Below are 27,417 nucleotides of genomic sequence, written 5' to 3'. Positions count from 1 at the left end.
ACGATTCTCTGTTTGACGACTGTGCCCTGTACTTGTGCAGACCCTCTCAGCCTCCCAGGGTCAACAGGCCCAACAGGATTTTCTGTCAGTGGGCTTCTAATGACCTACATAAATACAAGATATTCAGAGGCAACTCCAGTCTTGTGATGGGGAGTGTGGGAAAGTGCTTTGCTGGAGCTTAAAAAAACCAGTTTCATTACTAACAACTCCCAAACACCTGCTGGACCATTTTGAGTATGTCCCACTTGTTTGCTGGTTGAAGTTCAGGAATCTAGTTTGATACAGTATGAACTTTCATGTGGCTCATTTTGGCTTGTCACAAAATACAGGGCTCTTCTCCCTTACTGACATTAACTTTTAGACATTCACAGTCAAAGCAGTGTCCAGCCTTGGCTTTCCAGTAACATGGTCCAGTAGATGCAGTCTGCAAAGCTGGCTCAAGGGCTAATTTGCAAACAAGGGAAATGGTGGTGTAGTGCAGGTCATGTCACAAAACCTCTTTGTGAAGCCCATGCTGATCATCACAATTACCATCTAACATGGTTTTTGTGCTTTGGAAGCTTTCTCACATTCTTTGAACAAAAGGGCACTTGGCATATAACTAAGAACATGCTTCCCACCATTATAATTTTAATACTTATTTCCTAAATGCTCTTTTTTCACAGACACCTCCTATCCATCACCTTTGTCCCCTTCCATGTATATATCATTCCAACTTGCTAGTGATAAAATGCTTTTTCTGCAGTGAGTTCTGATTACCTAGGCCCACCTCTATTAGTGAGATAGAATAAATTGCCCCTTTTTACTCCATCAATTCACAGGTTTTTTTTTTTACTTTCAGTGTCCAGCTGAGTGATGTTTAAGGCAAGCTTCCTGATAAACAAGACCCTGTGGGATTGCAAACCCACAAGCTATAGTGATATAATCAAGCCGCATATTTCTACCAATGCCCTGCATTCCTCGATATCTGCTGATTTTATTTTTTTTTGGTTCAGAAAAGTTTGCCATGGTGGCAGAAACTTCATTGGTCAAGATGATGTCTCTTGGATTATTCATTTGCAGAATGGTGCAAGGAAACAGACTTACTGAAATTCAGAAAACAATCATGCTCTGGCTGTTCTCTTGAATCGAATCGAAAAACTTGAGATTTTACACCATTCACACTTGGTTAAAAAAAAAATAGGAATAAAAGCCATTGAGGCAAAGTTGGCATGTGAGTAAGAGGCTAGGAGTAGGGGTGTACGTGGCCCAGATAAAGTTAGTACTCTTATCATTCTTCCAGTCTCATCAATCTAACCGTAAAATAAAAAGTACAAGTGTTACTATGGTGAGAAACTTATGTCTGTGATGCAGAGTTATTGCTTCTTTTATAATTTTATTTAATTTCTTACAGCTTTGAACAGTTTTGCATTAATTATTGTAATGAGAAATTGCAGCAGCTTTTCATCGAGCTCACCCTGAAGTCTGAACAGGAGGAGTACGAGTCCGAGGGAATTGCGGTAATGTCCTGTGCTGTTCCCTTCAATCATTTCCTGGGCCGAGTCCTTTCGTGCAGTGCAGTAACACTCCTTCACCAGCCACATCTCCAGTTACTTCAAGCTTCCCCACATCCGACACCATTATTTACAGCTCTCACACACACCCTCCTTCCGGCATCATCCACTACCAATTTCCTGTAAACTTTTACTATAGCTTGCACCCTGCCAATGCTCTTACAAGCTACCCTTCAGCTTTGACTCTTACACAATTCACTCTTTACATAGCTAACTCTCCTATTCCATTCCCTGCAGTTTTCCACTGTAAGTGCTCCTAAATCACTTCCTCTGTCTTTCCACAGCCAGTGATCACTCACCATTCCCTATGCTTCCACAAGGACACACATTTACACCAGTCATTTCGTCCCATCGCACAGCCGTACGTGTACCCAAGAACTACCTTTCCTTCTCTATCCATTTGCTATAGTTCCTGCACAATCCTAAGCAGCTACAGCTCTTCCACAGCCAGAGCATCTGCCCTATTTGCAATAACTCTCCCACAGTCATCACTCCTTTGCCATTCCCTTAAACTACTTGACAGCCAATACTCCTGTAGTATTTCTTAAAGCTCTGACACAGATGCTTTACCTGTACAATGGCAATGGGCCGTAGAGATTCTGTGCGGCTGTGTGATCACTAAGTGCTGTGTAGTTTTGTGACTGACAGCTGCTATAATGTGCAATTTTATATTGAGCTCCTGATGTGCTGCACTGGTCTACAGGTCCTCAGGAGCCCATTACAAAACTGCACTGTCACTGGTCTGTGGTATGAGTGATTATGAAGTATCCTCCTCGAATCTCCACCTATGACTGCCACAATTTTGCAAACTTAACTATAACGACCTTTAAGAGATGTGTCTCTGTGATGGCCCGTGATCTAGTGTGCTTTTCCATGATGGGTTTCTTATATCTCCTCTCTTGTATTTGCAGTGGGAGCCAGTTCAATACTTCAACAACAAAATTATCTGTGATTTGGTGGAAGAGAAGTTCAGAGGCATAATTTCAATCTTGGTGAGTGTGTCCCACTTCTTTTGGAACAATGAGAAAGCCGAGACCGCATGATGTTAGTAGGGCCCGCAGTGCCATGTGGGCCAAATGGGTGGAATTCACAGGGTTGGAATAGGTATCACACTATCAGATGTGCCATGACCTTGGCATGGGACAAAAAGCAAGTCCCACAGAGCCCTGTAGGCATGAATGTGCACCAAATGACCTGTGGGTCTGGTGATGGAATATCACAGTGCATGAGTGAGGAACCAGTTTCTCTGTGGGTAATGAGAGAAAGTCTACAGACATGAGTTAGGGCTACAGTACCGGAGGGGGCTCAAGCACAAGAAGGACACAGGTGCATTCTTAAGGAGACTGGAGGGCACAGGGTACAAGTACAGCCCACTGAACGGGCCACAATTTGGGTCAACAATGCCATGTCGGTCAGATGAAGAACACAAGACATGAGTGAAGCCAACAAGGTCACATGGATCAGGACAGTGGAGGGCACAAGTGATGAAGTGAGTCCAACAGTGGGATGTCTACCATAAGATGGTACAGGATGCAAGTCGGAACCCAGTGCCACTTAGGGCACAAAAGTGGAGTGCACAGTGCCTCAGTTTGGCCCTCGGTGCTGAGGGCATAGGTGGGGTATGTATTACTGTTGAGTGAAGACAGAACATTAAAATGTCTGGCTGAGCCAGTGAGTGGATGCTTTGGTTGTGGGGGGGGTTTATTTGAAGAGTGAGATGAATGACCTTCTGCTGTTGTTCAGGATGAAGAGTGTTTGCGTCCTGGAGATGCCACTGATGTAACGTTTTTGGAAAAATTGGAAGAAGCTGTGAAGAATCATCCTCACTTTGTCACGTGAGTATCATTAGGATAGAGAGGGAGGGATTTACTGTGAATATCAATGTGGTATATATGGAGATGGATTTGTGGCAATTATAGGATTTTGGAGGTTCAGATGTGTGACCAGAGAGGCAGGGGAGTTGGCTATGTGTGATAATGAAAAGACTTGTAGAAAGATGGTTTTTAATTTGTGTTATGTATCTCTAGATTCTCGAAGTCACTAAGCACAGGTAGGTGATAGTCTGATGCAGGGCTTAATTTCTGGGGGTGATAGCAGGTAGTGGACTTGTACACTCGTTTGTGGGACCACAAGTTATTTTCTGTAAGAGAGTGGACTATTATTTGGAGTGGGCCAATGCTCACCTAAAGGAATAATGACACTAGCTTTTCAGGGTGAATACCAAAGTTACTCAATAAGCAAGAGCTCAGGCATAATTTATGGCAATGTGTAAAGTATTTTTGCAGTACCAAAACATTAATGATGTCTTAAAACTCTAAACAATAAAAACTCCAAACTGAATTTGAAATGAAGAGTAAAATTTAATAAACAAAATTACACAAAAACTACAAACATCGAATGAGGTGAGCCAGAGAGATAATTATTTTTACGTTTTATGATAAAATAGTTCTAAAACGTGCTAAGCACCGATGATATTTTATGGAAGCGGTAGACCAGGACGGAGGTGCGATTTCAGGCCTACTGCGATAGAGTGCAGTTGGAAAATCCCAAGCGGGTTTGTCTTGGTCAAAGATTTTACCTCCTTACGAAGTCTTTTAATGGAGCTCAAAATCAGTCATCAGGGCAAGCCTGAAGCTGAATCCGGGGTTAGTGCATTGAAATCTGAGACCTTTGCTGCCAGATCCTCCTAATGGCACTGGAGCTCCCAGAAGTCCCCAAAAAATCCAAGTCCCATTGTCAGGAACTTTGAAGCAGCTCCTCTGGGTCACTTCAAAGGCTTCAAGGACCTCAGGGACCAGCACTTAGGGACCAGGTCCCACTCCAGCAGGGCCACCAGCAAGGTCCAATGCAGGCCCAGTTGGTACTGGTCATCTGTTCACTTCAGGAATAGGACTCTTGCAGCTTCGTGTGTCCCCGTAGCCACAGAGATGGTCAGCTACATGACCCTTGTAGTCTTTGTTGTTTGTTCTGGGTATAAGAAGGAACAGGTCCAGTCCTTTAGTGCTCCTTTCAAGTCAATGACAGCAGGCTCAAGTCCTCTTCTGTACTTCTGTAGGTCCAGTAGGTGTTTTGAAGAGATCGTCTTGGGGTGCAACATTTATGGTTGGCACTTGGCTGTCTGTAGGGGGGATGACTCCTGCACCTGCCTGACAATGGAGTATATGGTCCCAGGGGAGGCCTATCCACTTTTGCAGAAGGTCCTGTTTGCCCTACTGAAAACAACCCCACAGTGCACCTTACTCCTAGAATTCAAGATGGAGTACTCTTCGTCCCTTGTGTAGAGCTTTTGTGCCCACCCAGAGTGTGGCCAGGAAAATGAGCAGTCCTCTCCTCTGTGATCACTCAACACCCATTCTGGACTAGCTCCCCTCACCACACATTTACTTATGAAAGGACAGACTTCTTTACAGGTTATTTGAGTTCCTGGCTCCACCTTAACAGTTCTTCCTGCAAGGGGAAGAATAATACTTCCCCATGGCATTTTTCTTTCTATTGTGGCAGGTTGAACACCTCATTAAGGTCGAGCACTTGGCTGGACAGCTTCTAGAAAAATTATCCTCCAGGAGCTTTAGACAGGGCAAATGTAAGTTTCTAAAAGTTACTTTTCCTAAAGATTCTTTTACCATCTAACTTCACCAATCAAGTGGACTTTTAATAAACATGAAAGTTCGTTCAATGACTATTTTAGCTGTTTTCCATCAAAGTTTATAACCTATACTTTAATATTTTCTATGATTCAGCTACATCTCTTGTGAGTGAAAATAGCTTTAGGGGGCTAGTCACTATATGATCATGCCAACTTAAAGTTTGCTCATGTGCCACTTTTAAATATCAGACACCCCTACCTTGTGGACGACTATTATTATGAATGACTTATTAATATTCAAAAGCATGGTTCTGCCTGTCGAAAAGGTTATTTTAGCAGGTCACTACAGCAGGTTTTAAGCTGTTGCAGTTAGGCTACATAGGGTAGGCCTGTAGTCATTATTTTCCCGTCACTGTAGTGGATCGCATAATCGGTCCGGCAATCCTCAAATGATGACGTTAAACTTCAGATGCAATGGGTATATTTCCGCACCATATACTATCACCTTATTAAAAAAATGAAATATGCCAATTTAACTATGTGCAAAGGGGAGCACAGCGACTTTACTCCTGTTTAGTAGGGGTAAAGTGCACAGAATTTACAAACCAGCAAACATAAGGTCTAGAAAAAGGCAAAAATCTGAGGTGATCATTCAGAAAAGGCAGATAGGACCAATTCCCATCATCAGGCTTTGACCAAGACCAAGAGTAAGAAAGACAGAGAAAGGAGGATGACAAGAAAGAAAGGAAAACAATGAAAAAGGGAGAAAGCAGAGGTGAAAATAAAATTGCAGTAGTGCGATTAAGAGACAAGAAGTGTAGAATGGTGGAAGGAAGAGGCATGACATGGAATCAAGAGTAGGAAGCCTTATTTAGTGTAAAACCTGGCATTCTATGGAACTGGCAGTGGGCTGTGGATGAAAATCTTTGGACACCTGCACTTAATTTTACAAGTTAAGCACAGTAATTCTGAGCAAATGATATGCCCCTATCCATGGCTTATTTCAACATGTCTATAAGCATGTTTGTGTATTTTACTTTAACACCATATCCTTATTCAGTTTTTGATGTTTAGTGTCAAACAGCAGCACTGCATGATGCATGAAAGTTCAGTGAGATTTATTTTTTTAATTGACGACCAGTCCCAGTTTTCCATGGGAAGGCTCTATTAGCACTCCACCACCTACCTACTTCCATGCCCACGAGTCATCAACTCTACCTCAACAAGTTTCCATCCTAAACTTCACCAATCCCAGCCCCAGCCCAGATGTGATGTGGTTCATTTTGTCTTTGGTTTTTGACAGAAGCTAGACAGGTTATAACTAGTGTTTTGTCTGCTGCTGTGTGGCACTGCCAAATTCTCTGATGCAATGCAGCGTCTCAGTAGGATTTTGTCTGGTGCAATGGTTTGTCATTATTCAGAGCCCTGTTCAAGTGGGAGATTGTCCTGTGTACTGCTGTATGCCACTAACTATACTTCAAGATATAGTTTGTATTATCTTACATTAATCATTTCTTGTTTATTTTTCTGTAGTCATAAGTTGGCTGACCAGAAAACTCGTAAATGCTTGGGACGTGATGAGTTTCGTCTTTTGCACTACGCAGGCGAGGTCAATTATTGTGTGACAGGTAAATGTCTCAGGTATAGGAGTTGTTTGTAAACCTGACATTAAAGAAGATACTTTACAAAATGAATGTTTTAGATTTTGGCATATATTATAAAGTCAAACAGATTAGCTGCTCTGGTTCATACCATTCATTCATCTTGTGAAACACTTCGCCTGCAGCTTTTATTTTGTCTAGTTAGTGATTGCTCTAGGCCTTTAATCTGATTATCTATCGTTTCTCTTTCACTGGACGGTGGGACCCCTAGATGACCAGCTATATCTCGAAACGCTGCGTTCGAGGCATATGAGCTGCAGATTACACACTTTTGCATAGATCGCCATCTGGTGTTGGGCCCGGATGTTTGCAGTTTGTTTTTCCTCTTGCAAAGTCTTTGGAAGTCACAAGGTCGGTGACTCCTCCTTTGGATCGTATTGCGCATGGGCTTCGGCTCCATCCTCAGATTGTTTTTTTTCCGCCATCGGGCTCGCATGTAATCTTCGCGCTCCGGTTCCGAACAGTTTCCAGTTCGACAATCGACGCGGAATCCTCACCCGAAATCGCGGTATTGTTTCGATCGCGATCTCCTCAATCAACGCACTTTCTCATCAGCAAACCTTTGGTTCCAGTCGTCGACAGCGGCCTTCGGGCCTACCCAACCTCCGGTCCCGGCTTATGGAAAGAACTCCATTCAAGAAGTGCCCTCGATGTGGGTCCAAATTCCCCCACACCGATCTTCATTCATGAGGTATGCAACCTCTGCCTCTCCCCTGAACGCAAGTCTCGAGACTGTCCGGCTTGTAATTCTTTCCGATCGAAAAAGACTATTCGAGACCGAAGAGCCAGAAGGAACATGGCACACTCCTCGATCTCCGTTCCAGTCGATATCTTCGGAGACGACATCGAAGATCTGGGACAGCAGCGCACCAAAGAGGACCTCGTCAGCACTTCCGAGGCCGACGAGTCAGATGTGGAGGACATCACTCCGGCGCAGAGGGTCGTGAGTACTATAACCCCCCCCCCCCCCCCCCACACCCTTGCCGGCTCAGAAAAAGGCTACGGTCACGCCTTCGCCTCCGGGCCTAGGCAAAACCAAAGATACCGCTTCACACACCCCACCTTCGGGCCCGGTGAAGAAGCCAAGCAAGCCTTCCGGCGGCTTGGGCCCGAGCCAGCCTACCAGTGGTGCCGAGAAACACGCTTCGGCACCGAAAAAGAAAATGGCCTCCACCTCGACACCGAGCTCCGTACCGAAGCTTTCGGGGTCGAAACCCAGCTCTTCGGTACCGACACCATCTTCGGTACCGACCAAGACCCATAAGGCCACCGACACTTCCAAGCCGAAATCCATCTCGGCGCCGGCCCTAAAGTCAGAGGTTCCCAAACCCGGTGTTAAGCACACTGGCATGAAAAAGCCTAAAAAGACGTCGGCCTGAAGGCTTCGACGCCGACGGACCAAACACTTTCTCAGGAACTATTTACACTGGATCCCTTGCAAAAGACTCTCACCAAGGATCCAAAAACTGGACAGTTGGCACTCTCTTCCAAAAAGAGACATTAGGACAAACCAGCTCCGCCTCCACCTCCAAAGAGGAAGGACTCTGCTACCTCTCCTTTCAGAATACCTTCCCCACCTCCTCCACCCTCTCCACCCCCACCTCATCGCTCTCCGACTCTGTCTCCAGACGATGATGATCAGGGGGACCCATATCAGGATATAGGGGATGTGCCCCAAGACCCCACCCCTACAGGATCCCCAGACCCATGGAACGACTACAATAAACCAGATATCACCGACGTCCCACAAGATGACCTTTACCCTTCCAGGCCATCTCCACCGGAAGACTCATTAGGGTTCCACCACCTACTTCCAAGGGCGGCACACTACCGCGGGATAGACTTGCACACTGACCCCGTGGAGGAGGATTTCCTTCTCGACACGTTTGAAACCACACATAGGTCTACCTCCATATTACCTATGCTTAAAGGAGTGGTAAAGCATGCGCCAGAGGTTTTTTAAGACCCAGTTAGGGCCAGGGTCATTAACCCGCGCATAGATAAAAAATACAAAGCTGGCCCCACAGATCCCTCCTACATCAAAGGGCCAGCGTCACTAGATTCTCTAGTGGTTTCCACGGCACGAAAAAGAACAAATTCTCAGGCGTCAGGCGAAGCACCACCACCTGACAAAGAGTCAAAGCTACTGGACGCATCAGGAAAGCGCACTGCGTCACAGGCAGCCAATATATGGTGTATCGCCAACACCCAAGCGCTATTGGCCATATATGATAGGGCACATTATGACGAATTAGAAACCATAATGCACCACCTCCCTGAAAAATATAAAAATAGGGCCAATGAATTAATCCAAGAGGGTAAGACAATAACCAACACCTCTATACGCTGTGCCTTAGATGCAGCAGACACAGCCTCCAGGGCCATTAATACTAGCGTCCTCCTCCGTCGCCATGCTTGGCTAAGAATATCAGGGTTCAAACCAGAGGTACAAGCCTCCATCCTTAATCACCCCTTTGACCAGGAACACCTATTTGGCCCAAAGGTAGATGAGGCCATGGAGAAAATGAAAAAGGACATCGATACCACGAAGTCCATGGGAGCCCTACAGTCACACCCTTCTAGGCGCTCCTTTCGCCGCTCTTCCTTTCAAAGTACATCTAGAGGTTACTCCTCAGATAACGCATCCACTCCCTACAAAGTCCACCTTCACAAGGGGTTATCAAAGAGGCGGCTATAGGGGCAACAATAATAAAGGCAGAGGCAAAACAAATACCTCCCGCTCTGCCACACCGCCTACCCAATGACTTCCCCCCGCTCCCTCCAGACCATTCCACCCCGGTCGGGGGCAGACTTACAAATTTCCTTCATGTCTGGGAGACCATCACCTCAGACAAATGGGTGACCCTAATAATTCGGTCAGGATACTGCCTGGAATTAACATCTACCCCCCCAAACATTCCACCCAGGCAATGTCCAATGTCACAAGAACATTCCACATTGCTAAAGCAGGAGGTAATCTCCCTCCTACAAAAACAGGCAATAGAACACGTTCCTGCCAATCAACAAAATATGGGGGTTTACTCCCTATATTTTCTAATACCGGAAAGGGACGAGACTCTACGGCCTATCCTAGATCTCCGGCCCCTAAACACATACATACACTCAGACCATTTTCACATGGTAACGCTTCAGCAGGTACTTCCTCTACTCTCCCAGAACAACTTTCTCACCACACTGGACTTGAAAGACGCATACTTCCACATTCCAGTACACCATGCTCACAGAAAGTACCTCAGATTTGTAGTGGACGGACAACACTACCAATTCAAAGTGCTCCCGTTCGGAGTCACAACAGCACCACGGGTATTCACCAAGTGCCTAGCAGTGGTGGCGGCACACCTCAGAAGACAGCACATTCACGTCTTCCCATACTTGGACGATTGGCTGATAAAAGCCACTTCCTACAACCAATGTGTACACCACACCGCTACCACAATCCAACTACTTCACCAACTAGGCTTCACGGTAAACCACCAAAAGTCTCAGCTAACACCATCCCACATAAAACAATACCTCGGTGCCACCATAGACACCTCAAAAGCAATAGCCTACCCCAATCCGGCCAGGATTGCAAGCATTCAGGCTTTGCAACAAAAATTCGTACTTCAACACTCCCTTCCAGCACGAGTGTTTATGCAACTGATAGGGATGATGGCCTCTTGCATTTTCATAGTGCCTCACGCAAGACTCCAGATGCGTCCACTCCAAGAGTGCTTAGCGCGCCAATGGAACCAGGCCCAGGGGCAACTGACAGATCTGGTGTTGGTAGACGGTCGCACCCATCGCTCTCTGCAGTGGTGGAACACCACAAACCTTTCCAAAGGTCGCCTGTTCCTGGACCCGGTTCCCCAAATAATACTAACAACGGACACATTGCTCTCCGGCTGGGAAGCTCATCTATTACACCTCACAGTGCAGGGTACATGGACGCCGCAACAAAAGTTACTTCATATCAACCATCTGGAGTTACTAGCAATCTTTCAACCACGGATTTCAGGCAAAGCAGTCCTCATTCGCACAGACAACATGACGGCCATGTACTATATTCAAAAACAAGGCGGCACACACTCTCCACAGCTCTCTCAATTAGCACAGAGCATATGGAGATGGGCAATTCCCCACAAAATCTTTCTCCTAGCTCAATATGTCCCAGGAGTCCAAAACACAGTGGCAGATCTGCTCAGCAGACAGACACAACAGATCCACGAGTGGGAACTTCACCCACAGATTGTTCATCCGTTCTTTCAAATGTGGGGGCATCCACAGATGGACCTCTTCGCCACCCACGAAAACACAAAATGCCCAAGCTTCGCCACCAGATACCCACACCCATTGTCCAAAGGAAATGCGATATGGATGAACTGGTCAGGCAAATTTGCGTACGCTTTTCCGCCTCTCCCACTCATTCCACTAGTGGTGCGAAAGTTACAACAGCACTCCCTCACACTGATCCTAGTAGCTCCAGCATGGGCCAGACAACCGTGGTACACCACGCTGCTGGAACTCTCGGTAGTACCACACCAAAAGCTACACCTCTCACCATGCCTCCTAACCCAGAACCATGGAGAGTTCAGGCACCCGGACCCAGCTCAGCTCAACCTTGCGATCTGGCTCCTGAAATCCTAGAATTCGGGTACCTGAACCTTCCCCCTGGCCGTATGAACGTCATCAGAGAAGCTAGACGCCCTACCACTAGAGCCTGCTATGCTGCCAAGTGGAAAAGATTTGTTGTTTATTGCCATAACAACACAATCAATCCTTTAAACGTGTCTATACAACACATCATATGCTACTTACTCCACCTACAAAGGTGTAATCTAGCCTATACCTCCATTCGGCTACACCTCGCAGCAATTGCAGCTTACTTACAAAACAGGCAGCACCTATCACTTTTCAAAGTACCTGCCATTAAAGCCTTCATGGAAGGCCTCAAGAGAATAATTCCCTCCAGAGTACCACCCTCACCTGTGTGGAACTTAAATATCGTTCTCACAAGGCTGATGGGGCCTCCCTTCGAACCTTTGCATAAATGCGAACTGCAATTCCTCACATGGAAAACAGCTTTCCTTGTAGCAATCACTTCCCTTAGAAGGGTCAGTGAGATACAAGCTCTTACCATACAAGAACCTTTTATACAAATGCACCAGAACAAGATTGTTCTCTGTACCAACCCAAAATTCCTACCTAAAGTCATTTCCCCTGATCACCTAAACCAATCTGTAGAATTACCAGTATTTTTCTCGCAACCTGAGACCGTTGCAGAAAGGGCTCTGCACACGCTAGATGTCAAACGAGCCTTACTTTACTATATCCAAAGAACACAACCATTCAGAAAGACCAAACAACTGTTTGTCTCTTTCTCTCCACCACACAAGGGCAACCCCATCTCAAAATCAGGGATAGCTAGGTGGATTGTAAAATGCATCCAGATTTGCTACCACAAAGCAAAACGCACGCTATCCGTTCCCCCTAAAGCCCATTCTACACGGAAGATAGGGGCTTCCATGGCTTTTCTAGGGAACATCCCACTAGATGATATCTGCAAAGCAGCTACATGGTCAACACCGCACACTTTCACTAAACACTATTGTGTAGTTGTGCAAACCAAGCACCAAGCTAGTGTGGGCCAGGCTGTACTAAAAACACTATTTCAAACCACTGTAACAGACACCGGTGGTCGCCGCTAAGGTTGGGAACTGCTATATAGTCTATGCAAAAGTGTGTAATCTGCAGCTCATATGCCTCGAATGGAATATGCTACTTACCAGTATGCATCTGTTCTTGGCATGTAGAGCTGCAGATCTACACACGCCCACCCGCCTCCCCGGCTACCTGTATCTGTTCCAGTCTATCTTATTTAGATACAACACACATGGGTTTCTTCACTACTGTTACTACGCTCCATCTTTCCCTGCTGGCGAAAAACAATCTGAGGATGGAGCCGAAGCCCATGCGCAATACGATCCAAAGGAGGAGTCACCGACCTCGTGACTTCCAAAGACTTTCCAAGAGGAAAAACAAACTGCAAACATCCGGGCCCAACACCAGATGGCGATCTATGCAAAAGTGTGTAGATCTGCAGCTCTACATGCCAAGGACAGATGCATACTGGTAAGTAGCATATTCCTTCTTTCTGATTACATAATGTAGGTCATGGGGAAGGAGATTGTGGCTCATTTAAAAAAATTTAATGGTAATCATTCTTCCTCTCCATGGACAAACTGCCCCTGATGTTGGTGCCAGACGCATTACTTGAATGTAAAAGGAAGCGTTGAAGTCAGGATAAAAAAGGACCAGCTTTAATGCTGTGTAAAAGACTTTTAAGCTGCCAGCTCCCCTAGGACCTTAGACACTGCAGTATTTTTTTAAAGAGATTTGCAAGGAACACCATCATAGCCGTGGCGGCTGGTAACTCTTGAAAGTGGTAGGGCATAGGGTACTTGCTGACAGTAAAAACTGTCAGCAAGTAAAAACTTCAAAAATAACGTTGATATGATTGCACCATGTCAAAGTTATCTTTGCAGTTTTTAAGTGCGAACTCTGCAAATAATATTTGGGTGCTTTGCCATTACTTTACCTACGTGCAGTGCGTCTGTGCATCACATTATACATACAAACTGTATGTATTCCACCACACAGAGCTGCCTCTCCCGGAAGACAGTGGCATGTGCATACGACTCGCTTTCACATGTTCACAATTCAGCAGTGTACATCCAAGCAAGTTGTCTAATTGTATCTATTGTATAAAGAAAGGCCTGTACACAGGATATGTCTGTGAACCCCAAGAAAGCTAAAGTGTGCATGCTGAAGCAGACTTGCAGGAGCTTCGTGCCTTCCTACTGGCAATGGCCCCCCACTTGAAAAGCCCTCCAGGTGCAATGAACGCTGTCAGCGGCTAACATGATTAATCAATGCCTTCCTCTACATGGATTTAAAGTGCTAATATCTTTAGCCTGCCCACAACTGTTAACTGGGTCAAAGGCCCACGTCAAAACCTTTTCATTCAATATTTTAACTGTCCTAATGTGGTCATTCACCATTAATATTGCTGTTTGGGGGCTGGTTTGAAAATGGATAGGTCAGAATATGCAGGAGGCACATGGGGCACCTAATGCTTTTGCCTGACAGACGGCCATCACACTATTTTTGTCTTGTTCTATCTTGTCTTGATATATTTTATGTGGCATGGCTGGGCCGGTGCATGCTTGTGAGGCAACAGATGGCACGCTTAGATAATTTATTATAAAAAAAAAGTAACAAATATTCAACTTACCTCAGCATTCGATCTTCTACATCCGCTGTGGATCGACTCTGAAATCCACACCTCATGAGTTGAGCAATGCATGCTGGGAGGCAAAATGAAACTAAAACCCCAGCCATCTCAGCCAAATAAAGCACTTCTTTCATGCTGTTTATCCACACCTCATGAGTTGAGCAATGCATGCCGGGAGGCAAAATGAAACTAAAACCCCAACCATCTCGGCCAATTAAAGCACTTCTTTCATGCTGTTTATAATAGTAAACAGCATAAGAGCAGTGTGAGGATTGCCTGGGATAGGTGACCACAGCGCTCCATCTGTGACCGATGGGCTTTGTTGCTTGTCCAGTTCGGTGACAGCTTATGCTAGGGAAAACCATAAACTGCGCCTGCAGGTTTGGCCATATGCAAAATACCAGCCAAACTGACATGCGTAGTTCAGACAAACAGCCCTAGCTGCCAGTCGGCACTAAAACCATGCCTACTATTGTCTTCCGGTAGAGGCAGCTCCATGTGGTGGAATGCATACAGTTTGTATGTATGATGTGATGCACTGCATGTAAGTAATGGCTGCAGTCAGGGGGTCAACGCCTAAATGTAGAAACCGCCGCTGTTGTGTAGGCTTCTAGTATCATATAAATCACAGACAGGCTTCTTATTTCTAAGTGCTGAGTCAAGCTGTTCGCTTCAGGGCATGTTGCTTGGTTTCTGAGGAGCAGGCAGATAAGAATTGTTAGGTTCTATGGTACTCCCTGCTTCCATGAGCTGAGTTGGTGTTCAGTCCAAACTGAATATCGTAACGCCATCCAAATACAATGCTGCACAACCTGAACAATAAAGCATATGTAAGTTGCAGAAAAGTTTCTTGAGGAGTTCAAAAGCACTGTAAATCTCTTGGTGTGGCTAATGCTGGCTCGTGAATATGATGATCATGACTTAATCATATTTGCCAGTAATATTTAGATAAATCTAGGGTGCTAATAACATGTCCATTTTTGGCATGCCTCCCACCTCAATTTGAATTGTCTCCCTCTTGGCATCCAGGATGAAACAATGCCTTTGCTATGGAATTTCACTTTGAACTTTAAATGAGCAAGGTGTGCCCTGGATCCATTGAGCAGGCAATTGTTGTCTTCTCCATGGGGTGTTACAGCTACTACTTTTGTAATATTACAATAGAGCCAGCTTCTCTGTTCTTTGTAGGACCATCTCTTCAGTGACCAGGCAACAAACAGAAACCGTACTCTGTTGGTTCTAAACACTCCTTTAGCAGGCAATTGTTGTTTTTTTTTTTGCCCTCTAGGCAATTGTTCTAATAGTTTACTTGAGAAAGTGCCATCTTTCTTGCATGGTATGCCCCCACGTTTTCCTAAATTGCTGATGTACTTTGAGTGTGCCCTGGGCTCCTGCCAATCAGGTGCCCAGGGCCTGTGTTCCTTCCCTAAAACTGCATGAAGCCTAAACCAAATTGGCATCTCTGGCCACATGTCAGCCCCTGGTAAATGGTACCCTAGGTACCCAGGGCCCTGTGACCAGAGAAGGCCCCTAAAGGCTGCAGCACTTATTGTGCCACCCTTAGAGGCCCTGTACCCTGAAACACACACACTGCCTTTGCAGGCTGAGTGTCTTGGTGCAGAACAAAACAGAGAGTCGACATGGCACACATCCCTGTGTGCCATGCCCACAAACCCACTACTCTGGCATACCTCAGTCTAGCTGGGTGCACTATGCCAGTGGTGGGGGTACAGGTGCATGAGCTCTGTGCCCCTACAGTACTCAGGGCCATTCCTGGGCACTGTAAGTGCAGTGCTGCCATTAAGAGTATATGATGCTGGGAGGTGGTCAACACAAACTCCACAGCACCATGATGGCTACACTGAAGACTGAGAAGTTTGGTATCAAACTTCTCAGCACATTAAACCCACACTGATGCCAGTGTGGGATTTAATGTAAGATGCACGACAGAGGGCAACTTAGAGTTGCCCCCTGAACCTAACCTACAATCCAAGTCCTGTCTGAGAGGCTGCCACCCAGCAGACATGTTGCTGGACCCCTGGGTAGAGAGCCATCCGCTCTCCTGGGCCTGCAACAATGCACGTCCTGGGCGAGGTGCTAGGTCTCCTCCCCCAGGATGGGCAGGGGGAAGCTTCAAAGGCATGCTGCCTTTGTGAGCCTCCCCAGACCACTTGCTGTACTCAGCAACTGGTCCCCACCGGTTCTAGCCCCCACTCTGGCGGGAAGATTGGCGAGAAACTCCAAGTGAGGAAAGGGGGTGTGCCAGCCTCTGCCAACCCCACCCCTCAGATGGGGGAGGCGAGGTGAAGCACATATCCGGGCTCTCGCCATCTTGAAGATGGGAAGCCCTACCCAATCAGGACTAGGCTACTGCCCCCCTCCCACAGGAGAGTGGCAGGATAGGGGTATACCCACCCCAGGGATGGGACACATTGGTCCCTGCCCCTTACCTACCTGTAACGCCCCTAAATTTAGTATTTAGGGGCACCCTGAACCTTCCCTCCTCAGATCCCGAATCCGAAACAAGCAAGAAGAACAAGAAGAAAGAAGACCTGCCGTGCAGCTGCTAACAAGAGGAAGACACCAACTGAGTTGGCCCCAGCCCTACAGGCCTGTCAACCCTCGAACCTGCTCCTGCTAAAACCCGGCGTCTCCAGTGGTCAGCAACCTCAAAAACCCCGGAGGACCTGACTGCTTTGTGACCCTAAAAGACTGGGACTCCCACGAGTAGTGGTTCTGCTCAAAGCAAGTAACAAGCCCCTGGTGCCAACCACTAACCGCGACTCCTGCACACTCTGCACCCGCCAAGCCTGTGCCGGAGTAGACAAAGACCACAAGGACGTCCCCCCGGCGACTGTGACCCCGAATCCAGCACTCAAGGACCCACCTTGAAGCTCCTGACGACGCCTGCAGCCTCAGAACGAGGGACCCCACCGACTGCTACCAGCTGAGGGTAAATTTCCGGATGCGAAAAGACACCCCGGCGCCCTGCGGCCCCTGTGTCCAGCTCCTGGGTGCCTACCTAACCTACAGCTTCCCAACTTACCTCTCGATGTGGTGGTCACACCTGAAGAAACTTCGTCCCCGATCTTGCAGCCTTTGTTCGTTATAGAGCTTCTCCATTGAAATCCATTGAGCGTCCGATGGCTCAAAAGCACCCTGCACACAGCCGCCCGAGTGCCCCTGGGAGTGCTACCTCTGTCCTATTTTTCTTCCCCACTTGCCCTGAGCAAGCTCCCACAGCCGCTTGGTCTGCCTGCTTGCAGCCACCAACCAAAGGCCCCCTGCCCGCCATAGGCTAACATTGGGCCTAACTCTCTGTGAAACCGGCTGCCGCTGTGCCGCTGAGGGTGTAACAACTGTACCTACCTGACCCTGGTAGACCCCTGAGTCTATGCCCAGAACCTTAACTTTGCCAGTCGAGTACTTACCTAAAAGCCGATAACTCACTTTTACTCCATAAGGTAACATTGACTGGTTTCACTTGAAATTTCTTCTTTAAATTTTTAAAATATTCACTAAAAATCAGCCGATCAACGAAAATGAGATTACTCACCTGTTATCAGGAGAGATCCCAGTGCTGGATCTTGGTGCCGAGCATTGACTTTCAACTGTTTACAGGAAATGCACCAGGGTTGAATCCAGGATCTAACCCAGAGTAAGAAAATTATACGCAAAGTAATTGAAATTGCATTTACTTAAAAAGTCCCATTGAGCTCAATGTTATATTTGTGTTTGAATTGAGTTGCCGATTGCAACAACTGTAACTATTGCATTCAAAAGTCTATTACCTATTGAAAGTACTTAACTAAAGCATCTCATTCTGAGAAAGTATATTTTGATACCAATTGTTGGTTCTAAAATAAAATAACTATATATTTTAATACACAAACAATTGGCCTAGAGTTCAGTTCTTAAGTGTGTGAGACCATTTGCTGACCTGAGTGTGTACAACAAATGCTTTACACTGTCCTCTGATACTGCCTTACTGTTCGACCAAGCTGCCACTTTAGAGAGTAAGGTTATATCTAACTTTAGCCTCTGCCAAACCTCTGGGGACTGTGGACTCTGTGCACACTGAACCTTACTTTGGTACAGTATGTACAGAGCCACTTTCTTATATTTACATCCCTAGGTCTGCAACAAAACTGATATGTGATCCACTGGCTGAAAGGTTTGATGACATTTTCCATGCTTTCAATGGCTCTTTTGTTTCCTTTCAATCTATTAAATAGTTCAAAGCTGTATCCTTTAGGGTCTTCTATGCAGGATTCCACCAGGATTTCTTTTTCCTGGGGTTTCCTCACCCATTTCTGCCTTACAGTGTCCAAAGGTTTCGTTTACAGTGACTCAGAGGAGTTGAACCTGGTAGAGAACTTGGTGTGTTTTGGAATAATGACAATAGATGACCAAACCAAAACAGATGATAGTTATAGATGACCACACAAGCTCTTAATCAATGTCACCAAAAAAGCCTCTAAAGTTTTCACCCTCTATCATTCTATTACATTCTTTCCTTGTACTCAAAGTGTGAATCTCTAATGTAAATACGTAAAATTGTAAAGTAATCTACTTATCCTTGGACCTAAGTTAGTGCCACATTAAATATTCGAAAAAGGGAAAGGTTCTTGGTCATGTTTTGTTTAACCTCATTTCTGGTCTCCAGGTCTAAAAAGTTGGTGTCATTGAAGCACTTCATTGACCTACTATTTCTGTGACATTACTACAATCCCCTCTAGGTGTACATCTTCTAATCAATCCACTGAACCCATTCTAATATAGTTGGTCCCTCAACCATCTCTTACAATCTTTTATTTGATCTAGCACCCACCTTTAATTTGTTAACTCACTCTTCCAATGCTTCCTTGTCTTCTCAGTCAGTCTGTTTTGCCCCTTTGCTGGTAACCGCTATCCCTTCCAAGCTGTGTTGCCCCTCATCTCCAAATCCAACTCTACCTCTCATTCCATCCATCTAATGTATCATGTAATACCCTTTTATAATACATAATGCTCCAAGCTTTTGCAATTAATACCAAAACAAACTTTTTAATTCATCCTGCTCTTCCAAAGCAGCTTGCCCCAGCTCTTCCATTGGACCTTTGTTTAATCCTTTCTTTTCGAAACCATCCTGGCACTTCAAGGTTTAAAATCCAACCAGCCACCATGTCTTACTATACTTTCCGCCCCTCCTCTTAAAACCCATCAGACCCTTTCCTCATACAGTTCAACCAGTTATATCTCTTTTAGTCCATCCAGCCGTTACCAGTCCTCTGTGCCCTTTCTCTTTAAATACATCCTGTGTAATCACCTTTCAAGACCACTAGTCTGTCCCACTTCCTTCCTCCAGTAATCCTTTCCTCCCCTCATCTACTCCCCCCCTATACATCCTATCCAAATGCCTTGTGACACAATAGTCATCACTTTTTGTCTCCTTTCTTGCAGGATTCCTTGATAAAAACAATGATCTTCTATTCCGGAATTTGAAGGAGGTGAGTATAAAAAAAGATTTCTCTGTGAGCACTGTTTGAAGGCAGGGTCAAGAGGAAAGAGAAGCAAGGTTAGAGGTTTGGGTGGAACCGGTGAATTCAGAAAGGTGTGAAATTGGGAGAGGCAAGCAAATGTGAAATGTGGAGAGCAAGAGAGAAAGGAATGGAAGAGCAAAGAAGATTTCAAGGAAGATGGAGTCCAGCAAGGGAGTAGGGGTGTGAATTTTTGGGTGGAGGAACAGCATTAGAGGTGAGGATTGAAAAACAGTATTGACAGTAATGAAAGTTAGGGTTGGTCGAGTAAGTTAACATAAGTGCTGAGAACTAGGCAAGAAAGGAGACTGTCAGAGACAACACAGAAGGTGAGGACCAGAAATAGAGGACAGGAGGTGGGTGCTGGTTAGGATTAGCATAGGGTAAGAAATGTAAAGCATGGGTGGAGAGTAAGGAACTTGAAAACATTGGAGCTTTGTGAGAGATCAAAATAGTTAAGTGCTGTATGAGAGTAAGAATAGCGAGGTCTTGGTATAAAGTACAATTGGGAGGGTAAAAGTTGTGAAGAATGGGGAGAGAGTGAAGAAAGGGGAGGCTGGGTTGCAAGGAGAGAAAGTTAGGCACAGCGATGAGCAGGGACAGTAAAGACCAACTAGACAACACAGGACTAGAGTGATATGGGGCTAGGAAATGAGCATGGGAAAAGAGAGTATTGAAAGGGAGGAGTGAGTGAATATGTAAGGTGAAAGCTGGAAAGAGAGCAAGGAAGAAGAGAAAGGAAAGATAGGGCACAATAAGTATGTAATGTGAGCACAAGGAAGGAGAAAGAAAGGTGATGGCTAGGGATAGCAATTAAGGTGACTCCTGCAGAGAGCATGAAAGGTGAATGCTAGAATAGAGTAAGGAAGCTAATGGCAGGGTAGAAAGTAATGAATTTGAAACGATGAAGGCATGAAAGAATAGAAGCTTTGAGAGTGATGGGGAAGGCGAATGCAGAAATAGGGCAATAAGGGTTCTCCGGAGAAAATAAAAATGGTTAGGAGGAGGAAGATGTGGGCTGGGTGAGATTAAGGAAGATGAGGGCTAAGGAAGAAGTAACAGGTAAATTCCCAGTACAGGTTATAGACTGGAGGGTGGGGTAAATAAAGAAAACATTGCAAGAGGAAAATAAGCAAGGTGACACTTGTTGAGAGGAGTAGGGAGAGGAAGAAAGATGAAAATTGGAGAGTAAGGAAGGTGAACAGTAGACACTAACAACGGTGAAGACAAGGAAAAGATAAACATGGTATGCATAATGAGATAAATAGGGTAAGCGCTGGGAGAGAATAATGGGAAGCGGTGGAAGAAACAGAGAGGATGGGACTGGAATAGAATTAAGAAGAAGAATGCAGGGGGCACAGTAAAGACAATGATGATTGTGGTTATTCATTTATTGTTTATATTCATGGTCACATTTTGTACAATCCTTTTTTTAAATGATTTTCTGTAATGCAGCAATTGTACCATAGCAGCGAAACACATAAAGCAACATTCTACTCTTTCTGGAATGCAGGCTTTTTAATGCTGCGTCCTAAAAAGATGAGTTGCTTTATTTTGAGCTTTGTGAATAGTCTGGTGATTGGCGAGAAAGAGGATGAGTGTTGCATAGCTGCCAAGGTTTCAGATTGCTTATACATGACAATTTCATAATTTCAGTGTAATTATGATTGACATTCACCGACTATCAGTGACACTTTCTTGCGAGCAAAATCAAGCAATGAAGACGAGAAACATAAATATCTGAAATTACACCCATTTGAGCAATGTGAAACTTTAAGAAGATTTTGAAACTTTTAAAGCACCTGAAATGGAAGGATAGTAACTTAGTTCCCTTGTAACCTGATCGTACAGTAAAACAATTATGCAACCGTGATATTAAATAGTAAACATGTCTTTCAGAGGCAATTAAACACAAAAATAAATACTTACATGATGCCATGAATAGTTACTTGAGTTATAAAACAGGCAATTTACGATTTAAGTACATACATACATGCAGCCAAGACCGATTACAGCACCTTCAAACTGGACAAAACTGTCAGTCTCATACAGCGCAGTGACAGACATCACTGACTCACTCTCTCAGGGCTGGCAGATGGCGCCGGTTGCAACAATCTTTTTTTGCGCCCCATGACCTTCTTCCTCACGGATTCCATCACAACCACTGTCCAACAGTGCCCCTCATTTCTCCATAGTCCCTCTCTAACAAACATCTAATTTGTTTTATATTGCTGCTCACACCAGTGCAGGTTTCAGAGATCTTTACATCTCAGACACACTACACAGACATGAATCATACGTGTGTAAATCAGTTTAGGAAAGGTTATGTAAAACAATGAGGATTGCAAGCTCTAGGAATCACATGTCAGTGCCCAGACACCCCTAGGGGTGACAGTGCAGCGCTCTACAAATGCTGATTGATTGACCTATTGATACTAGTAGGCAGTATATTTTTAGTATTTGGTGTAGAGAAGCACAAACTCAGGATTTAAAAAGAACTACGGTGGTTAGGGTTGGCTTTACTAATAAGAATGCATTTCTAAACAAAGTAAACCCTTTTAGCAACATTAGGTTCTGTGGTATGCATGATACGTGCTCGAAAAAAACCATAGTGGCACATCCTTCTCTGTTCAAGCAGCCAAACTATGGAACTCTTTACCCCCCCAACATAAGATCCACCGATAGCCACCAATTCTTCAGAAAACTACTCAAGAATTGGCTCTTTCCCACATAAGCACCATGCGCAAACAGAAATCTACTGCATATCCCTCTGTATATAAGCATTTATTTTCACTATGGATATGTACCTATCTTTGTGTATTGTTTTGTATAAACATGTAGAATAATTATGTGAGACACGAGGGGTTCGAATGTGATTGCCGCAGTTATGTGTTGTTATTGCCCGATTTGTAAAACCTTGCTTTTAAAATTTGTGATTTGCCCGATTTATAAAACCTTGCTTTTTTAAATCTGTTATTTTACAAAATCTTGCTTTTTAAAATCTGCTACATGCCGACAGCCTGTTTTAACTACGTTTTTGGTAATCCACCTAGTGATACTGACCTCACGGTCCCCGTCTGTTAAGAGCGGGGCCGCAGCGTGATCAAGGTCAGCGTTCTAGTTCTTCAGACAGGGGATAAAAGGCACGCTGGCGCGACCGCGCACAGCGGGCGTGGCACCGGCACACCGAAGGCGCGCGAAAGGCAAGCCCGTCTGCGCCTGTCGGCGCCCGGAGCGTGCCTAGTGCCAGAGCTCCTGGTCGTTCTGTATCCCAGTTTCCTAATAGAACTCAGATCATGGCGCTCCGAAGAGTTGAGTGCTGCGGGCCACAATTGTGTCTGATAGAGGAGGGATGGGACAAGTTCACGTGCACTGGCTGTGGCTTCCGGCTCTCCACACTTTCAGACAGTAACACTGTTAAGGAGGACGGTAAAACAGATGGGAAAAGGAACAATGAGAAGGCTAGGGCAGACTCTTCTTCTTCAGAGAGGAGCAATGCAGCCAATAGTTATAATCATTCAGGCTGCAATGGGGGGGGGGGTTATGGCATGTACCACAATTAAAATGCCTACTGCTTAACATTAGAATCTTGGGAAAGCATAAGTATTTTCTGGAATGCCTGCTCCAGGTCTCTGCACCGGACTTCGTTTTCCTCACAGAGACATGGACTAGCCAGGCCTCAGACCCGCTCTTCCGGCTGGATATTCTGTGGTTAGTCAGGACAGGATAGGGAGTAAAGGTGGGGGGATAGCAATAATCCACCACGACCACCTGAGGGTGCATATTGAGTCCATAACACATTTGCCTGCGGAGGCAATGCGCTTTGTTTTGAAAGTTAACAAGATTTCTACATTACATGGAATACTTCTCTATAGAACGCCGGGCCCTAGAGCCCCTTTTTCTCATGCTCTACAGACTCTGCTTGACTCTTGTACAAATTCCAATTCACTCATCATTTTGGGGGACTTTCATTACCATTTGGAACTCAACAATAACTCCGATACCAGCCGGCTTCTTGACAATTTAGCAGGCTATGGTCTTCATCAAAAGGTGGTGGGTCCCACACATTCTGCCGGTCATACACTTGATGACATCTTTGTCTCTAACTCTGATGTTACACTGATCAACTCGGTCCCCCTTCCTTGGACTGACCATACGGCGATCTATTTTAACACTCAGTTCTCACTACTGGCTCAGCCGAATATGAATAAACCTGCTAGCATAAAAATCAGGCGGTGGAACAAAATCCAAGGCACTGAATTAGAGCAGGCTCCTAACAGCTGCCCCCCGATACAGGTTCCCAATAACAATGAGGCAGCCAGCTAGTTTTATAACTGGATAGCCACGGCTGTAAATAAGGTGGCTCCTGAGAAAGTTATCAAACTAAGAAGAGCGCATGGTATGGCCCGGAGCTGAAAAAACTGAAAGTTATATGTAGGAAAGCCGAACGTACATGGAGAACCGAGTATATGTGGTAAATAATTTAATTACCGGGACTTAATTTGGTACAGAAACATAATAAAATAGCTCAGTAAATAAGAGGCAGAATCCGTGGTATTAGAGGTTCGGAATGGGCTTTATTCCAATGATCGATTATAATCGGTTGCTCCAAGTTCCGTCACCACGAAGGTTCAGGAAGTGAAGTACATACTTTATTGACAAGAAATGACTTTTATAGAACATACATTACAATGCAGCGAATACGGTAGGCGTAACAATTGATAAGGAAAATGACGATTCACATGCGTAACCGAAAATGGGTGTAATAAGGAGTAAAAAGGAACATAATTGGTTATGATGTCATATATAGGTGGATCTATAAGATAATACTTGGCATAGATGCGCGCGCAGCAGCATGACGTGTGATTGACGTGCAACTAGGGGGTGAAGGGGACTTGACATTTAGCTCTACATGTGGAGACGAAAAGTCTGGGGGGTCAAGTCAACCTAATCCCAAATCATATCTAACATCCTATGTTTAAAGAACTAGGTTATCCACAAAAGAAGGACTCTCGGACAGAATCTATTCTATACTGCCTGTGCGTGCGTGTACAAGCGTCTAAGTGTCTATATGAGATGCAAGGGGCAGAAACCTTCCATGGTAACAGGGTTATGAATTACTTGCATAAAGACAGAGAAGCCGAGCCTTTGCTCGGTAGCTGGAAGAATGTTTACTTAAACTACCAGACAGGAATGCATCGGCTGAGGAGCGAAGCAGATAACTCGAAGGTGAAATACAGTTCTTGGCAGAGAATAGGCTGATGTCAGGCTTCGTGAGCCGCGCAGAGAATGAGACAAAGTTCATGGTCACAGATGCAGGCTCAGACTGGAGTTTTCAGAGGCAGAAGGCAAGAAGAGTTTGATGACAGAATCAGGGCCTACTTGCCTGGACTGTAAAATGGCATAAGTGAACCATATAAAGCCGGTGGCCTTTCATACTTAGGAATGAAATATCCGACCTATTCATGGCGGATCTGACAGAGGACATGTTGACGGTGGACGCACATGTGTTTGCGTCTTCATAACTGGAACTGGAGGGAACATACATGTACTTGTGATTCATACATGAAACCGTTGGGGTCCAAGATAGGGGACATAACTGATCAGAAAAATCCATATTTCCACATTCCCTCCTTGTCCCCTACTTGCCCGTTAAGAGATATCAATCTTCATCAATCCATTGATCTGTTCATATAACATCATTTGTTCTTCTTTCTCCTTCCGTGACGAATGAAATCTTGGTGGTGGAATACACGATGTGGCACACAGACCACAGATCGCTGGTCCACATTGTAGACATAGACAGCAACTGAATAGTATGAGAAGGCCAATACCTAGGAAGGATAGAACTCTCCATCCCCAGGCTGATATCACACTCCAAAACCAACTGGACCAAGTCCAAGTGCCTGGGTTCTGGTGTATCTGGCTTACAATCTTATGAAGGCGAGTTATGGCTTTATATACAGATGGCGAATTTTCTGGTATGAATACGCAGCAGCTTGATCCGATGACCCTACAAGCTCCGCCCCTATCAGCCAGGATGACGTCAAGGACAAGACGATTTTGAAGCACAACAATCCGCATAGCAGACTGCTCTTCTGTTAAATTGCCTAAAGCGGAAATAGTTTCATTCACTACTGCTTCAAGGGTTCTAGTTAATCTACGTATCAGCTTACTATTAGTAACAGTACCTATATAGGGAAAGATGCCTTTATTAAAATCTACATACTTGTCCCATGCCGTCTCAGTATAATCGACAATTGGGAGATCTCTCCGCTTTCTGTTGTGTACTAAATGAATATTTCTATAATAATCAGGAGGAGCTAGGAAAACAGGTGGCAAAAGAAATGCAATGTAGCAGGTACCATCCCAATCTAGAGGTAGACGCATATATGCAGTCTGACCACATATAAAGTAGGAGTGGCGATAAGCTCTAAATGAAGATTTGCCTTGATCACTGAATTCTACTATAGTAGTGCATTTACTATGGCCCATATGTATGGAACCAACTTTTCTTACACACAATTCACCCTTCGCTGGGAATACGGACATGGTGGGTAAAACTAGTTCAACTTTGGATTCGACATTTAGAATCATGAGATTAGGTGTAAAATTACCTAATCCATATACTTCATTTTCTAGATCAGTTCCTGTTCCTTTGGGGCGACCCTCCTTGTCAGGGTAACAGACTTTGAATAAAACTAGGTTCAGATTTCCCCATACCCAATGGTCTTGATAAACTGCTGTGTCTGAGTCTATGGAATTGATTAAACTAAACCATGCTCCACAGGAGCCATTATGTGTAAACGGATGTGGAAAGAAAGGCAGGACTCCTTCATAATTCTGATAGGGAGGGAGCCGGCCACACACCCAACAATTAGTAGCATTACTAGTCTGATGGGAATGATGTAACATACTAATGAAAGTGTTATTGCGCAGCGCAAGTCTATAGGACAATTCATGCGGGGGTAGGTCACTAAAAGAATGTTCAGCAGTAACATTGTAAACGTTTCTGGCAATAGGGTAATATGTGCAACAATATACTTGCAGTAATTATTAAAAGACTTAAGAAAAACAAGGTTAATAATGTCACTATGCAATGACTACGCAGTGATTTACAATACGCCTGTCGTTTCAACATTTTTCGCGATTCTCCATGATTCAGGTCTAAGGGATACATGTCGGAGACAGATTCAACCGCTTCACCTTGGAGAGGACTTAAACAATCAAATCGTCCGACGGTCTAGGCCTGAGTTTTATTTTATAAAGTTCCTGACTGTTGGCCTCAGCCAAAGGTAGTTTGGAGTCAATGGGTGAAGACACACGAGGTGGGCTATTTACATCTGCAGGAAGTCCATGAAATTTCTTGATATGACTTGAATGAATCCATCCTTTTCTGCCTTCAATCTTCACGGCTGTTCTTGTGGTCAGCAGGACCAACTTGGGTGACTTCCACCTGGGCTCCAGCTGAGTCTTTCGGTCGAAATTCCTCACAAGAACGAGGTCCCCCGGAACTACGTCAAGGGGTTTCACCTCAGTGTTGTCGGGAAAGGCTGCAGCTACCTGTGAACGACAAGATTGTAGTGCAGACATCAAGGAAGCCAAGTAATCTGTCAGCATATTACAGTCAATATCAGTTATTTTGCGTGGTATAGGCGTCCCCCACATATTTGGTGGTCTGCCGAAGATCACCTCATACGGGGATAGCCCTGTTCGAGAGTGTGCTACCATTCTCATGTAAAAGAGTGCAACTGGTAACGCTACTACCCAGTCGACACCTTTCTCTCTGCATATTTTGGACAAT

General features: G+C 45.0%; 1 protein-coding gene across 5 annotated transcripts in view; it reads left to right on the top strand.

Annotated features, from left to right (window-relative positions):
* Positions 1–27,417, top strand: part of MYO1C (myosin IC) — a 416,904-nt gene that overhangs the window by 306,312 nt on the left and 83,175 nt on the right. For all 5 annotated transcript variants that reach the window (XM_085649047.1, XM_085649050.1, XM_085649051.1 and 2 more), the window contains exons 12-16: positions 1,394–1,499; positions 2,465–2,545; positions 3,297–3,388; positions 6,673–6,767; positions 19,537–19,583. In XM_085649047.1, the coding sequence (XP_085505173.1) occupies positions 1,394–1,499; positions 2,465–2,545; positions 3,297–3,388; positions 6,673–6,767; positions 19,537–19,583 (421 nt within the window). The remainder of the gene's footprint in view (positions 1–1,393; positions 1,500–2,464; positions 2,546–3,296; positions 3,389–6,672; positions 6,768–19,536; positions 19,584–27,417) is intronic.

The sequence above is a fragment of the Triturus cristatus genome, chromosome 3_2 (genome assembly GCF_964204655.1).
Source record: "Triturus cristatus chromosome 3_2, aTriCri1.1, whole genome shotgun sequence".
Classification (NCBI taxonomy): domain Eukaryota; kingdom Metazoa; phylum Chordata; class Amphibia; order Caudata; family Salamandridae; genus Triturus; species Triturus cristatus.
Note: the sequence above shows the minus strand (reverse complement) of the source record. Positions and strands in the feature narration are given on the sequence as shown.